At 39.0% G+C, this 19,035-nt stretch overlaps 1 protein-coding gene across 2 annotated transcripts in view; it reads left to right on the forward strand.

Moving 5' to 3' along the window:
• Positions 1-4,257: 4,257 nt before the first annotated feature.
• Positions 4,258-19,035, forward strand: part of LOC133546818 (gastrula zinc finger protein XlCGF57.1-like) — a 51,316-nt gene continuing 36,538 nt past the window's right edge. The window contains exons 1-2 of one of the 2 annotated variants that reach the window (XM_061892643.1): positions 4,258-4,677; positions 12,966-13,184. In XM_061892643.1, the coding sequence (XP_061748627.1) occupies positions 4,575-4,677; positions 12,966-13,184 (322 nt within the window). In that variant the 5' untranslated portion in view covers positions 4,258-4,574. Of the gene's footprint in view, positions 4,678-12,965; positions 13,185-19,035 lie in introns of those variants that run through there. The other variant, XM_061892645.1, reaches the window with a different exon arrangement.

Below are 19,035 nucleotides of genomic sequence, written 5' to 3' on the forward strand. Positions count from 1 at the left end.
AAAAGCTGAAAGAGACATTGAGCACAAAAAGAAATTGTAAACAAATAAAAAGTGTGTAACCACTGAACCAGGCGTGGTGTTTCCGGGGAGGGAATGGAGGATCCAGGACGAGGATCTCCACAGGGCTATACAAATAAACATTGATTGACATTGATTGATTGATATTTGTAGTTGCTCAGGTGGATGGTGGATGGACTGTGTTGGTAAAGCTTGGCTTGACTGCTGCTGTGTGAGGGGTTGATAGTCTTGAGCCTGGGGGTTGAGAGTGACTGCTGGTTCCTTGGTTCTTTTTAAGTAGGAGCTCATGCCATCAGATGCTGTGTGTGAGGAAGCATGAAGGCTGGAAGCTTTTAAAGCTGCTAATTTTGCATCAGCAGCTGCCAATTGAGCATCCAGGTCCATCATTTCCTTTTTCTTTCTGATTCTTTCCCTCTCCTCTTCCAATTTCTTTTTGATCTTTTCCTCCTCCTCTTCCAAGGCAGCGAGGGCAGCCCTGTCGGCCTCTGCCTGTCTGCGAACTGAGGAGGTTCTAGAATTACTAGAACCAGACCGTGTGGGACTCCCATGTGATTTGTGACTTATATTACTAATGCTGTCATTTGGATTAATTTCGTTTTCGAAATCCTCCATATTTTCCAGGGTTGGTGTTTTTATCCAGGTGTTAACATGCTCAATGAATTCATGTAGATTGATTAATTTGGCTTTGTACCATATGTCGTGATTGATTTGGTCCTCTGTTGGTAGAATTGGTAGGAGGGATGTGTGTGCACTTGCGGTTTCCTTTATAACATTGAGATATTTGGTGAAAGCAGATTGCACGTCCATTAGGTCCTCTCCATTTTCCATCATTTCCATGATATGTTTCTGCATGTTGCTTGCCTTGTTTAATTTAGATCTCCTCTCCTTCTCAAGTGTTTCAATTCTGTGCATTAGGGCTTTTGGTGTCATTTTCACTGTGCGTTTTTTTTTTTACATCAGATGTTTGATCTGTGTCATACTTGCCAACCTTGAGACCTCCGATTTCGGGAGGTGGGGGGTGGGGGTGGGGGGCATCGTCGGGGTGGGGCGTGGTTAAGAGGGAAGGAGTATATTTACCGCTAGATTCATAGATTTACCAAGTCAAGTATTTCATATATATCAATCAATCAATCAATCAATCAATCAATCAATGTTTATTTATATAGCCCTAAATCACTCGTGTCTCAAAGGGCTGCACAAACCACAACACAAAACACCACATATATATATATATATATATATATATATATATATAGATATATATATATATATATATATATATATATATGTATGTATGTATGTGTATATATATATATATATGTATGTATATATATATATATATATATATATATATATATATATATATATATACATATATAAAATACACACTTGAATTTCAGTGTTCATTTATTTACACATTTACACACACACAACACTCATCTACTCATTGTTGAGTTAAGGGTTGAATCGTCCATCCTTTTTCTAACCATATGCATGTACAGTAGATGGCAGTATTGTCCTGTTTAAGAGTTTCACAACAATGCTGTTTGGCAGACGAACTGCTTTACGGTAGACGAAAATGGACTGCTGTTGTTGTATGTTGTTTTACCGCGCTGGGAGGACTTTAATGAAACTGCCTAAAAATAAACCCACATAAGAAACCAATAACTCGCCATCGATCATTTTACAGTTATAACATCATTGGGCAGACACGCTCTTTATACACGTCACTCAGGTCCGCATGGAGCTGGAGGGGGCGTGGCCTCCAGCTACGCCTGAATTTCGGGAGAAAATTGTCCCAGGAGGTTTTCGGGAGAGGCGCTGAATTTCGGGAGTCTCCCGGAAAATCCAGGAGTGTTGGTAAGTATGATCTGTGTCCACCTGTTTTTCCATCTCTGCAGGTTGTGACTGATTTTCAATCATTTCTGACAGTTCAGCCTGTGAGAGTTCCATTTGACCTTTAATTGTATCACACATTGAATGCGTTACTTTTGATTCCATTAACACATGATCATGCATTTCCAAAGCATTGTATTTTCCTTTCCCAGGATCCATGATAATGCACAACCCACAATTCAAAATCAGATCAAATATATGGAAACCTGGTTAATGTCACTCAAAACACCAAACATCAAAACCGCAATTATTCATTTGCATTTGTTCAAACCAAAACCTCACCCACGAATGGGCTTGCACAAGGAATCATAAAACACCACCTTGTATTTTAAATGTACCCACGAACGGGTTGCAATCATTCACAACATCTCCTGGAAAATACCCACTATCGGGTTCAATAACATTGAATATTAACCACCAATGCATTGGATTTTTGTTGCTGTCTTTGTGTGCACACACTGTTATATGGCCATATATTACATACCTTTACTTCATGCTGGCCTGTGACTTTGTTCTTGTCTTCAAAAGATTTTCTTCGAAAAGAGTTCCATATCTTTGAAAAGAGTACACAACTTCAAACAGCGCTGCTCAGCTGTCGCTCCAAAGTGATATCTGTTTGTCGAGACATTATGTATTTTGCATCTAAAGGTCGGAGGTTCTGATGATAGTGAAAGCTAAGAGATAAACAATGTCTCCCTCGTTCAGAATACGCAAATTCACACTTATTTAGTTAGTTCTCGAATAAAAATTTGAGTTTTGCCCCATTTGAGAAAAATCCCTCAGAGTATTTTACTATTTCTTTTTTTTTAGTTACTTAAGTGAAATGCTTTGAAAATAGAATGTGAGGTTACAGTGCACTTGACCTTAACATATATAATAATCATAGTTTGAGTTTGTGCCAAATTTGAGGAAAATCCATCAAATAATTCTTGAGATATGGCTTTAACAATGTGCTAAGTTAAGACAAAATAATAAAAACAAATATATAAAAAAATACCCAAGACCTGCTGTCACATTGTTTTGTTCATGTAAACATTGTTTTATACCATATTGTGTACAGATTCTAAACTGTAATGCAGTTTTTGGTGTATTTCCATTTTTCGTCATTATTCGATATTTTGATTGTTGTCAGCCATTTTGGGCCAAAGTGTTCTTTATTTTATTTTATTTCTTTACTTCCTCTTACAACAAAGTATCTGCTGAAAATTTTAATGTATAAAACATTATTGTTAAGCAAAATGTACCATGTGTATGTTCAATTGTACAGGTTGCTATTCACTTACTTTGAAGCATTTTTTTCATTTGTTTTATATGTTTCATGGTTTAAATTTAAATTAAAGTATACCAATGCTAAAATACCTGTATCAAATGTTAGGTATATGCATTAATGTCAATTTGTTCGAGAGAGTCTGTTTCCAGAATGAATGTAAATATATTTACAAGAAAAAACAGCTGCATAAGATTTTCGTTTTTTTATCATTCCTATTTTTATACATTTATGGCTCTTAAAAAAACTGCCAGGATATTTTGCGGAGAACGTTTAACCTAATGTCCACAATGGCATTGTGTAGGCAAAAAAAGAGTAGTGCCCAGACGTGGGAACGAAAATCACTTTCTAGCCACTTTTTCCTGGTTCACCTTATGGCCTATAACTAAGAGTTTCCCGCTTGTCTCCAACCTTTCCTCCATGCATTCCTGAGAGTGTGTGCCTCACCGACACTCTGCTGTTAACAGGCGGCCTTTGTCTTTTGAGGCCTCCAATAAATACTAAAACAAAAAGGTATTCTCTGAACATTTCTTCTTAAATAGATTATTACATTGTAAAACAACAGACACTTTACTTTTGTGTGTCCTTATGTCCCTGCAAGATGATGTTACGTTTTGGACGCATGGCTGCAATGGTTGTGATCTCTCGAATGAAGAATTTTAGAATAGAATAGAAAGTACTTTCTTGATCCCTGGTGGAAATTCAGCACCACAGTTCGCTCACAATAGGCAATAATAATTTACACCAGTAAAACCAGCAAACCAGTAATTACAGTCTGCAAATTGTGTTGTTGTTGAATGATATTTATCAGATTTAAAGTCAAATACAGTTGATATACTTGTCTGTCTATCTGTGTTGGCCCTGCGATGAGGTGGCGACCTGTCCAGGGTGTACGCCGACTTCCGCCTGAATGCAGCTGAGATAGGCTCTAGCACACCCCGCCATCCCTAAAGGGACACACAGTCGATAAAGGGATGGATGGATCATTGGTGGCCGTGATTTTTTGTGTAGACACCATGAAAACATACATTTAGATTGAATCGTTCATGACTTGCCCATCACGATGACTCGTTGGCCCCGCCCCTAAGTGACGCATGCGTGGAGGATATGTTCTTCGCAGCAAAGTCCTCCTTTACTCCACACACGCTTCTAAGCCTCGGCCCATCTACTAACTACACTTTATTCATCCTCCGTGTCAGCATCAACTCCACTCGTCTCACTCTACTTTGGAGATTATTAGGCCCGCTTAGATTGCTCCTTGTTTGAGCGCGCTAGTTAGCTTAGCATGCTAGTTAGCTTAGCTTGTTAGCCGCTAACAAAGAGACGCGGATTTGATCAACACATCGCTTAGTTAAGATCAAGTGTGAGTGTAAAGTGTTGTGATTGTGTGAAAATGTGTGAAAGAACCATAGCAGAGTACGAGGAGGAACTTTGTCCAACTAAAGAGGAGAAGGAGCGACAACATCAAAAACATCAAGTTGTGTTACACAGAACAGGTTTGTTTACTTCTTACTCTCACATCTTTACTAACTTTATATTTCATTATTAATATGACGTGTTTGATTAATAATTTATCAATAGGTGTACTCAGACACATGATTGTTATTGTGTTATTAATGTGATTATCAGACAGCAGTCATTTCCATTAGATAATGTTCAAATAGAGGTGATTTGGCACACTTATAATTAAAAAAACAAAAATAATGTTGTCTTTCATACGATATGTAGTAGTATTGTATATGTGGATGGGGGCCCTGCTTTGGTAATAATGTGTACCCCTTTCAGAGATCACATTTAGTTCCACTTCAAACATTCACATGTTGCACAATGAGATGAGATGGTATAACGTGAACAGTTCTGGAACTTTCTAACTCGGGGGAAAGAACGGGATCTGGTTGGAAGCGCGATGTATGAGCAGACGCTGTTTGGGTATAACAAAATGGTGTCTGCCAGTGTAGTTTACAATGTCGCTACGTCAGTAGTTGTCAAACCTTTTTCACCAAGTACCAACTCAGAAAATACTTGGATTTCCAAGTACCACCATCATGAACAGCATTAAAATATAGTAGCATAGTAGGCCTTAATTATTCATTAATAACAAGGAAGACACATTATTTAACAAGTATATTTAATATTTTAGTTACTGTAACATTACACACAGTTTGAACAGTAACACAGTGTTTGCATGTTGGAAAATAAAACAATGTACATAAAAAATGAAATAATATTTGGCGTACCATTAGGTGATACCCGCGTACCACTAGTGGTACACGTACCACAGTTTTAGAATCCCTGCTCGATCGGTTCAAGAAGACATGATCAATGCACGCGTGTACAGAGACAAGGTCACTTCCATTTTATTTGTTTTACGTCAGTTATGTTCCTGCATGTTGTCACTACTATAGTTTTCCTTTTTGCAATCTTTATTTGAATAACAATTTCACATAAAAGATGACATGCTGATCATTTAAAAAATTACAGAGCTCCTAAAGGGACATAGGTACAATTTTTTTGAGATATGTATCTTGTGCGCACCAGAAACTATGATGCCGCTTCCTCAGTTGACCTCTGACCTGGTTCACAGAGATGACTAATGTTTGCGTAGAGGTGGTGGAGGAGGAGGAGGAGGGGGTTGCAACCATGGCTGGGGAGGGGGAGAAGAAAAGGGGGTGGATGCAATGAGGATTGGGGGGTGGGGAGAACAGTACTGGTTAAACCGGTTGAAGAAGTTCTTCATCTCATTGGCCCTCTCTATTGTCCCCCCTACTGCTCTGGTCTTTGTCTTGTGGCCTGTGATGGTTTTCACACCTTCCCAGACCTCCATCATGTTGTTCTGCTCCAGCTTCTTCCTGTAGCTGTCCTTACTCTTCCTCACGCGTCCTCTCACCTCCCGCTGTGCTGCTCTCATTGCCTCCCTGTCTCCACTCCAGAAGGGAGCTTTCTTCTTGTTGAGCACAGCTTGAACCTCCTGTGTTACCCAGGGTTTGTCATTAGGGTAGCACTGAACAATCTTAGCAGGGCAGGTCACGTCTAGGCAGAAGTTGAGGTAATCCGTAGAACAGTGAGTCAGACCATCAATGTCCTCACCATGTGGAAACTGTGTACCATTTGTCTGTCACAGAATGACATCACACTAAGATGTTCAGTGACAGTTTTCTTTAGCTATTTAGCATTTTTGTTCAGTATCAATCAATCAATCAATCAATGTTATTTATACAGCCCTAAATCACATTTGTCTCAAAGGGCAAAAAAAAGGCAGTACACATCTTCCAAACAAAGTGTTTGCGAGCGAAATTTTCTGAAATGTGTAGGTATATTCTTGCTATCGTTTACATTTTCAGAATGTATAATATTGTGTTTTAGAGAAATGCTTTGACATTCTTGTCAGGTTCAAACACCGATGACATCTATTTGACAAGACAAGAAGCAAAGAAATCAAACAGAGACAGGATTCCATTTAGCTCATGAGGAGAAACGTCTGGGCTGCAACTTCGTACAGTTTCCCACCACGCTTTAAATAAATAAATGATAAATGGGTTGTACTTGTATAGCGCTTTTCTACCTTCAAGGTACTCAAAGCGCTTTGACACTACTTCCACATTTACCCATTCACACACACATTCACACACTGATGGAGGGAGCTGCCATGCAAGGCGCCAACCAGCACCCATCAGGAGCAAGGGTGAAGTGTCTTGCTCAGAACACAACGAGGTTGGTACTAGGTGGGATTTGAACCTGTGACCCTTGGGAGAGTGCGCACGGCCACTCTCCCAATGCGCCACGCCTCCCTTTGACGAGGGAGTTCCACGCTTCCTCTTTTATGTGGGCCTTTTCTGATTACATAGCTGCAGCTGTTTTTAAAGGGGGGGGGGGGGGGGGGGGGTCGTAAGCAGCTTTTGCACTCGGTCGTAAACAGTTTAAAGAAATGGTCTGCTTTGTAGATCTCAGGTTAGGAAAAGGTCTTCCTGTGGCTGTCAATAGATCAAAGAAACCGACACCTCCATGTTGCATCCCATCGCAGACAGTGGAGTTTTACAAGCCTTTTGTTTGATAAGATGAAAGACAGCTTTGGTCTTCTCGCAGGGGACCTGAACTCAATGGAACACAAAGTTTTTTCATAACTTCCATCCATCCATTTTCTACCGCTTATTCCCTTTTGGGGTCGCGGGGGGCGCTGAACTCATATACAATTATTCTGAAAATTTTGTTATTATTGTTAATATCATATGGAATCAATTATTGGTCGCAGTAAAGTGGCAAATTGGGTACTTTTTAGCTCTAAAAAGGGTATTTCAACAAGTAAACAGTACAGTAGGTACTTGATTTTGATAGATGTAATGCTCATAATGCTCATAGGGACTGCGTGGCTAGTGGGAGAGTGGCCGTGCGCAACCCGAGGGTCCCTGGTTCAATCCCCACCTAGTACCATCTTCGTCACGTCCGTTGTGTCCTGAGCAAGACACTTCACCCTTGCTCCTGATGGGTGCTGGTTTGGCGCCTTGCATGGCAGCTCCCTCCATCAGTGTGTGAATGTGTGTGTGAATGGGTAAATGTGGAAATAGTGTCAAAGCGCTTTGAGTACCTTGAAGGTAGAAAAGCGCTATACAAGAACAACCCACTTATTTTACCATAAGGGTATTCTAGTAAACTATACAGAGATGAGATTTTTCAGTATCAAAATATTACTTGAAATCAAATTTTGGCAGCAGCAGAGTGGTTGTTTCGGTATATTTTAGCTTTGTAAATGGTATTTCTACAAGTATACAGTACAGTAGGTACTTCCATCAATCCATCTTCTTCCGCTTATCCGAGATCGGGTCGCGGGGGCAACAGCCTAAGCAGGGAAACCCAGACTTCCCTCTCCCCAGCCACTTCGTCTAGCTCTTCCTGAGGGATCCCGAGGCGTTCCCAGGCCAGCCGGGAGACATAGTCTTCCCAACGTGTTCTGGGTCTTCCCCGTGGCCTCGTACCGGTTGGACGTGCCCTAAACACCTCCCTCGGGAGGTGTTCGGGTGGCATCCTGACCAGATGCCCAGATGCCGAACCACCTCATCTGGCTCCTCTCCATGTGGAGGAACAGCGGCTTTACTTTGAGTTCCTCCCGGCTGGCAGAGCTTCTCACCTTATCTCAGTAGGTACTTGATATATATATATATATATATATATATATATATATATAATGCTCATTAGAGTATTCTAGTAAAATAAGCAGAGATGAGATGTGTCAATATCAAACTATTATTTAAAATACATTTTTGGCAGCAACAAAGTGGCCATTTCGGCAGATATTTGCTCTAAAAATGGTATTTCAACAAGTAAACAGTACAGTAGGTACTTGATATTGATATATCTGTGAATTGTGAATTATATTATATAGCGCTTTTTCTCTAGTGACTCAAAGCGCTTTACATAGTGAAACCCAATATCTAAGTTACATTCAAACCAGTGTGGGTGGCACTGGGAGCAGGTGGGTAAAGTGTCTTGCCCAAGGACACAACGGCAGTGACTAGGATGGCGGAAGCGGGAATCGAACCTGCAACCCTCAAGTTGCTGGCACGGCCACTCTACCAACCGAGCTAATGGTCATAAGGGCATTCTAGTAAAATGCGTGTGTGTAAATATGCGATGTGTAAATATCAAAATATTACATCAGATCACTTTTTGATTGAAGATTCAAGATTGTTTATTGTCATATGCACAGTTAAACAGACAGTTTGCCGTACAATGAAAATCTTACTTTGCTAGTCCACCCTTCAACAAGTCACACGGTACTTAGCTAAAAATAAAAATGTATATACAAGGCACAGTAAGTAACATAACATTATTGCACATTCTGATTGACAGTCAACAGTATAAATATGGAGGTGACCTTGGGTCACAGCAGCAGTTAAAGTGTCTTTAGTGATCAAAGGTGAAACGTGTCTACAGTGATGGTTCACAGTTAGGGGGTGGTCATTGTAGCTGTCTTTTGTTCAAAAAGACAAAAGTAAAGGGTTGGGGGGGAGCTGGCATTCAAAAGTTAGCATTCACAAGCCTGATGGCCTGTGGGTAAAAACTGTTTGTCTGTCTGGTAGTCCTGGATTTCAGGCTCCTGTATGGTCTGCCTGATGGTAGGAGGCTGAAGAGACCGTGTACTGTCCTTGATGATGTTGTGTGCTCTCCTGGTGGCCCTGGTAGACTACATGTCCTGTAGTGAGGGGAAGGCTGCTCCTGATATGTACTGAGGAGTTTTAATCACTCGCTGGAGTGCCTTCCTGTCCTTAGCAGTGCAGTTTCCATACCAGACCGTGATTGAGCTGGTTAGGACACTCTCAACCGTACTTTTATAGAAGTCGCTGAGAATTTTGGGTGGCATGCCAAATTTTCTCAGCTTTCTTAGGAAATACAGTCACTACTGGCCTTTCTTTATTGTTTGTTGGGTGTTGTGATCCCAGGTGAGGTCCTCGCTGATGTGAGTCCCGAGGAATTTAAAGGTTTTCACCCTGTCCACCTTTGTCCCACCTATGTACATCATCTCCTTGGTCTTGTCTGTGTTCAAGGAGAGATTATTATCCTTACACCAGGCCACCAGTTCCGCTACCTCCCTTCTGTACGTAGTATCATCTGCAAACTTGATGACAGTGGTGTTTGGCAGTCGTGTGTGAAGAGGGTGTACAATAGGGGGCTCAGCACGCAGCCTTGGGGGGTCCCAATGCCTAGAACCTTTGTGCCTGATGTCTGGTTGCCGATACTGACTGACTGGGGCCGGTTTGTGAGAAAGTTCAGGACCCAGTCACAGAGAGTTGGTGTCAGACCAACAGTGAGGAGTTTAGCAGTGAGTTTTTGTGGGATGACCGTGTTAAAAGCAGAGCTGTAGTCGATGAATAATAGCCTGGCATAGGTGTCCTTGCCCTCTACGTGGGTGAGGGTGGTGTGGATGACGGGGTTGACTGCAACCTCACTGGACCGATTCTGCCGGTAGGCAAACTGTAGAGCAGGGGTCACCAACGCGGTGCCCACGGGCACCAGGTCGCCTGTTAGGACCAGATGAGTCGCCCGCTGGCCTGTTCTAAAAATAGCTCAAATAGCAGCACTTACCAGTGAGCTGCCTCTATTCTTTAAATTGTATTCATTTACTAGCAAGGTGGTCTCGCTTTGCTCGACCTTTTTAATTCTAAGAGAGACAAAACTCAAATAGAATTTGAAAATCCAAGAAAATATTTTAAAGACTTGGTATTCACTTGTTTAAATACATTCATTTATTTTTTTACTTTGCTTCTTATAACTTTCAGAAAGACAATTTTTTGAAGAAAAAAAACTACCTTAAAATTGATTTTAGGATTGTTAAACACATTCACCTTTTTACCTTTTCAATTCCTTCCTCTTCTTTCCTGTCAATTTAAATCAATGTTCAAGTATTTTTTTTTTATTGTAAGGAATAATAAATACATTTTAATATAATTCTTCATTTTAGCTTCTGTTTTTTCGACAAAGTATCCATCCATCCATTTTCTACCGCTTATTCCCTTTCGGGGTCGCAGGGGGCGCTGGCGCCTATCTCAGCTACAATCGGGCGGAAGGCAGGGTACACCCTGGACAAGTCGCCACCTTATCGCAGGGCCAACACAGAGAGACAGACAACATTCACACTCACATTCACACACTAGGGACCATTTAGTGTTGCCAATCAACCTATCCCCAGGTGCATGTCTTTGGAGACAAAGTATATTAGTGAAATATTTCTTCAAACTTATTATGATTAAAATTCAGAGAAATTATTCCGGCAAATCTACAAAATCTGTAGGATCAAATTTAAATCTTATTTCAAAGTATTTTGAATTACTTTTAAAATTTTTGTTATGGAAAATCTAGAAGAAATAATGATATGTCTTTGTTAGAAATATCGCTTGGTCCAATTTATTATATATTCTAACAAAGTGCAGATTGGATTTTAACCTATTCAAAACATGTCATCAACATTCAAAAATTAATATTAATTAGGAAAAATGACTAATGATGTTCCATAAATTTTTTTTTTTAATTGTTTCAAAAAGATTTAAATTAGCAAGTTTTTCTCTTCATTTTTTTCGGTTGAATTTGGAATTTTAAAGATAAACTGTTTTTAAAAATTGTATTTTAATTTTTTTCGTGTTTTCTCCTCTTTTAAACTGTTCAATTAAGTGTTTTTTCATCATTTATTCTCTACAAAAAAAAAACTTCCGTAAAAAGAAAAAACATTTACGACAAAATGATAGACAGAAATATCAATTTTTTATATATATAGATTTGTTTATTAAAGGTAATTTGAGCAAATTGGCTATTTCTGGCAATTTATTTAAGTATGTATCAAACTGGAAGCCCTTCGCATTGATCAGTACCCAAGAAGTAGCTCTTGGTTTCAAAAAGGTTGGTGACCCCTGCTGTAGAGGGTCCAGTGTGTCTGGGATGGTCTTCTTGATGTGTGACATGACTATCCTCTCGAAGCACTTCATCACTATTGGGGTGAGTTGTCTAGTATGTTTACTATTTTATTTAGGAAAAACTTTCAATAAGAATCATATGTTTAATGTACCCGAAGATTTTTTGTTAAAATGAAGCCAATAATGTACTTTTTTGTGGTCCCATTTATTTAGATAAGTATTGAAAAGTATCAAAATACATTTTGGTATAGGTCCCGGTACTATAATATTGGTATCGGGACAACACTAGTAAGAACAGAATTCATTGGTTGATTCTTTGACCACCTTAGTAGTCATTTTTTCACTGGAGAGATTAGTCTCTACGATGCAGCCAAGATAGGTAATCTCATTTTTGTTTGTTATTATATTGTCACCCACTTTGACTGTGAAGTTGTCTACTTTTCTGAGGTTAGGAATTGACCCAAAGACCTGTGTACTTGCAAGTACCGAGGCAAGTCTTATTTCGGCAGTTTGTCATTGAAAGCCTTGCTAGTCTAGGTCTTGAGGATTGTAGCTTCGCTTATTTTGTGGCCGTCAGCCTCGGTTCTATGTTCTTTATGGGTACAGAAAATGATGGAATGATCACTTAAGCCGCACACAGTAGTTCCACTCGTGGTGATCTGAGACTGGTCAGAAGTAACAAGGAGGTCTATGAAGGTTTAACAGGACTCACTCACCCTGGTAGTGTGCTTAATGAGCTAAGTGAGACAATGTTGGTGGCACAGCTTAGTGAAGGTTTTAAAAATGGGTGCATCCTTTCAGGACATATCTGTGTTCCAGTCCCCAAGAAGTAAACCTGTATCAACATGTTTACATAAAACTCACACACTCACTAAATACATTTTATACTGTAAACAAATCTAATTAAAGTTATAATTTCACTTCCTAAATCTGACTTACAAGTATCAATAAGTGAACATAAACAATTATTTTCAATAACTAAAGTAGTCAAAACTTGAATTATTAAGGTGACTGACTTTCCTTCAGCGTGTCGTAGATGGTCTCCAATTCCTAAAGAGGAATTGTTGATGAAGATACTCCATAAAACAGCACATAGTAAAACATGTTTTTGTGAAAGTTCCTTTTGGCCCAGGTAACAAAATGACCACCAAAAAATATTTTGCATGATCACAAAAACATACCATGAATGTTTTTGCAGTGATTTTGGAATTAGATTTTTTGAATTTTAGGAACCAATTGGGTATTTCCTGTGTTTTTATTGTTTGTTTTGCTACACACTTTTAACACAACACACGGAAGAACACAAATAATGTAATTGTGTCAACAGTGTCAGTTCAAAACTATTTCTATTCCCTCTTGATCTTATTTACTTATTTACCCAACAGATGTCCAGCAGCCCCCTCACATTAAAGAGGAAGAGGAGAATCCACAGCCCCCCCACATTAAAGAGGAAGAGGAGGAAGTGTGGATGAGTCAGGAGGGAGAGTGTCTTCTAGGGCAGGAGGAGGCTGATGTCAGCAAGTTTCCACTGACTGTTGTCTCTGTGAAGACTGAAGAGCATGAAGACAAACCACCTGAGTCCTCACAGCTTCATCACAGTCCAAGTAAGCACAACATTTTATTCTCAGGGCATTCAATCCATCACAACTGGACTCTTCACTTTCTCTTACAAGACCTTTGTCCTCTCATCCAAGTAGGCTTCATCACTTCATGCTCATACACTTCAAGTCTTAAATCTAATCATTGGAATTTAGAGGGGAACTGCACTTTTTTGAGGAATTTTTCTATCGTTCACAATCATTATAAAAGACATGATGGTGGATATATAAAAAAAAATAAATCCCATTCTAACTAGGGCTGGGCGATATGGCCTTTTATTAATATCTCAATATGTTTAGTCCACATCACGATACAGCATATATATGTGGATATTTTGCCTTAGCCTTGAATGAACACTTGATGCATATAATCACAGCAGTATGATGATTCTATGTGTCTACATTCAAACATTCTTCTTCATACTGCATTCATATATGCTACTTTTAAACTTTCATGCAGAGAGGGAAACCACAACTAAGTCAAATTAGCAAAAGTGTATTTATTAAACAGTTATTAAGCAGTGGCACAAACATTCATGTCATTTCCAAAGCAAAAAGTGCAAGATTGTCAGAGACATTTTAAAACAAGCTATGAGTGCACTTTTGTGCATGATGTCACTAAGATGACATAGCAAAACAACACTATATTAAAGTGCACTTGTTGTACAGAACACCACTACAATAGTTTAAAACAAATAAAGTGCACTTTTTTGCATGATGTCACACAAGATATTTCAATAAGTGTCAAATAAAAATGTGCTGCATAATAGGAAATCAAATAGTGTATGTCCTTCACTATGTGGTAGGTTCCTACGGACGTTATCTCCTTCTGTTGTTGACCAGTTTTTTCATATGGGGTTGATGTGGAAATGTTTGCTTGGGCATTTTGTGGGTGTGGCACCAAACTGAGATGTTGACATGCAGAGTTTCAAGCACTCCTCATTCTCTAGCGGGTGACTTTTCAAATGATGCTACACATTAGCAGTGCTGCAACTTTTTGTAGCAACGCTTTTGCCGCATACTTGACATATTACGGTTGTCTTTTCAACATCTTCCCTTTTGAAACCAAACCACCGCCAGACAATGGACTCTGTGCTGCTTTTCTTGGGAATTAATTATTCCTTCATTTGTTACCAGACTAGCACCTTCTTTCTCTCGTATTACCACTAGCACCACCCCGTTAGCACCACAGCTAACGTTATAATGCCGCTACCTGTCTGCTCTGCGAGGGCGTATGACGTTGCACACGCGACAGTATGTGACGTATGTGAGAAGGTGCGCTTGTTTTATGTCTCTGTGAGAAGGAGAGACAAGAAAGAGTGAGAAGATGATGTAGTGTAATGCCCGCGGCTAAAAGCAACTGAGTGAGAATCTATACTCCAATACTGACAATATAGTCATTTTCTATATCGCACAGAGACAAACCCACAATATATGGAGTATATTACATATATCACCCAGCCCTAATTCTAACTCATAAATGTAAATAAAAGTCCACTTGCAATGGAGCCAATGGGAGGTCCTCTCTAATCATCCAAAAAACGCCAACCAAGTATTGAGTTGAGTTGAGATGAGTATGACTTTATTTGGAACATGCAAGCATACAACATGATACATCACACATGCATGTATACAACATGATACATCACACATGCATGCATACAACAAGATACATCACACATGCATGCATACAACATGATACATCACACATGCACGCATACAACATGATACATCACACATGCATGTATACAACATGATACATCACACATGCACGCATACAACATGATACATCACACATGCATGTATACAACATGATACATCACACATGCATGCATACAACATGATACATCACACATGCATGCATACAACATGATACATCACACATGCACACATACAACATGATACATCACACATGCATGCATACAACATGATACATCACACATGCACGCATACAACATGATACATCACACATGCATGTATACAACATGATACATCACACATGCATGCATACAACATGATACATCACACATGCACGCATACAACATGATACATCACACATGCATGTATACAACATGATACATCACACATGCATGCATACAACATGATACATCGCACATGCATGCATACAACATGATACATCGCACATGCATGCATACAACATGATACATCACACATGCATGCATACTACATGATACATCACACATGCATGTATACAACATGATACATCACACATGCATGTATACAACATGATACATCACACATGCAAGCATACAACATGATACATCACACATGCATGCATACAACATGATACATCACACATGCATGCATACAACATGATACATCACACATGCAAGTATACAACATGATACATCACACATGCAAGCATACAACATGATACATCACACATGCATGCATACAACATGATACATCACACATGCAAGTATACAACATGATACATCACACATGCAAGCATACAACATTAAACATCACACATGCATGCATACAACATGACACATCACACATGCAAGTATACAACATGATACATCACACATGCAAGCATACAACATGATACATCCCACATGCATGAATACAACATATACATCACACATACAACATGATACATCACACATGCATGCATACAACATGATACATCACACATGCATGTATACAACATGATACATCACACATACAACATGATACATCACACATGCATGTATACAACTTGATACATCACACATGCATGCATACCACATGATACATCACACATACATGCATACAACATGATACTTCACGCATACAACATGATACTTCACACATACAACATGATACATCACACATGCATGCATACAACATGATACATCACACATGCAAGTATACAACATGATACATCACACATGCATGTATACAACTTGATACATCACACATGCATGCATACCACATGATACATCACACATGCATGCATACAACATGATACATCACACATGCAAGTATACAACATGATACATCACACATGCAAGCATACAACATGATACATCCCACATGCATGAATACAACATATACATCACACATACAACATGATACATCACACATGCATCCATGCAACATGATACATCACACATACAACATGATACATCACACATGCATGTATACAACTTGATACATCACACATGCATGCATACCACATGATACATCACACATACATGCATACAACATGATACATCACACATGCATGCATACAACATGATACATCACACATGCATTCATACAACATGATACATCACACATGCATTCATACAACATGATACATCACACATACAACATGATACATCACACATGCATGTATACAACTTGATACATCACACATGCATGCATACCACATGATACATCACACATACATGCATACAACATGATACTTCACGCATACAACATGATACTTCACACATACAACATGATACATCACACATGCATGCATACAACATGATACATCACACATGCTTGCATACAACTAGATACATCACACATGCATGCATACAACATGATACATCACACATGCATGCATACAACATGATACATCACACATGAATGCATACAACATGATACATCACACATGCATGTATACAACATGATACATCACACATGCATGCATACAACATGATGCATCACACATACAGCATGCATACAACATGATACATCACACATATAACATGATACATCACACATGCATGTATACAACATTATACATCACACATGCATGCATACAACATGATACATCACACATACATGCATACAACATGATACATCACACATACAACATGATACATCACACATGCATGCATACAACATGATACATCACACATGCTTGCATACAACATGATACATCACACATGCATGCATACAACATGATACATCACACATGCATGCATACAACATGATACATCACACATGCATGCATACAACATGATACATCACACATGCATGTATACAACATGATACATCACACATGCATGCATACAACATGATACATCACACATACAACATGATACATCACACATGCATGCATACAACATGATACATCACACATACAACATGATACATCACACATGCATGCATACAACATGATATCATGTTGTATGCATGCATGTGTGATGTATCATGTTGTATACGTGCATGTGTGATGTATCATGATGCATGCATGCATACAACATGATACATCACACATGCACGCATACAACATGATACATCACACATACATGCATACAACATGATACATCACACATGCACGCATACAACATGATACATCACACATGCACGCATACAACATGATACATCACACATGCACGCATACAACATGATACATCACACATGCACGTATACAACATGATACATCACACATGCACGCATACAACATGATACATCACACATGCATGTATACAACATGATACATCACACATGCACGCATACAACATGATACATCACACATGCACGCATACAACATGATACATCACACATACAACATGAAACATCACACATGCACGCATACAACATGATACATCACACATGCACGCATACAACATGATACATCACACATGCACGCATACAACATGATACATCACACATACAACATGATACATCACACATGCATGCATTCAACATGATACATCACACATGCATTCATACAACATGATACATCACACATACAACATGATACATCACACATGCATGTATACAACTTGATACATCACACATGCATGCATACCACATGATACATCACACATGCATGCATACAACATGATACATCACACATGCAAGTATACAACATGATACATCACACATGCAAGCATACAACATGATACATCCCACATGCATGAATACAACATATACATCACACATACAACATGATACATCACACATGCATGCATACAACATGATACATCACACATGCATGCATACAACATGATACATCACACATGCATTCATACAACATGATACATCACACATGCATGTATACAACTTGATACATCACACATGCATGCATACCACATGATACATCACACATACATGCATACAACATGATACTTCACACATACAACATGATACTTCACACATACAACATGATACATCACACATAAATGCATACAACATGATACATCACACATGCTTGCATACAACTAGATACATCACACATGCATGCATACAACATGATACACCACACATGCATGCATACAACATGATACATCACACATGCATGCATACAACATGATACATCACACATGCATGTATACAACATGATACATCACACATGCATGCATACAACATGATACATCACACATACAGCATGCATACAACATGATACATCACACATACAACATGATACATCACACATGCATGCATACAACATGATACATCACACATGCATGTATACAACATGATACATCACACATACAACATGATACATCACACATGCATGTATACAACTTGATACATCACACATGCATGCATACCACATGATACATCACACATACATGCATACAACATGATACTTCACGCATACAACATGATACTTCACACATACAACATGATACATCACACATGCATGCATACAACATGATACATCACACATGCAAGTATACAACATGATACATCACACATGCAAGCATACAACATGATACATCCCACATGCATGAATACAACATATACATCACACATACAACATGATACATCACACATGCATGCATACAACATGATACATCACACATGCATTCATACAACATGATACATCACACATACAACATGATACATCACACATGCATGTATACAACTTGATACATCACACATGCATGCTTACCACATGATACAT

Source organism: Nerophis ophidion, unplaced genomic scaffold, assembly GCF_033978795.1.
Source record: "Nerophis ophidion isolate RoL-2023_Sa unplaced genomic scaffold, RoL_Noph_v1.0 HiC_scaffold_44, whole genome shotgun sequence".
NCBI classification, from domain to species: domain Eukaryota; kingdom Metazoa; phylum Chordata; class Actinopteri; order Syngnathiformes; family Syngnathidae; genus Nerophis; species Nerophis ophidion.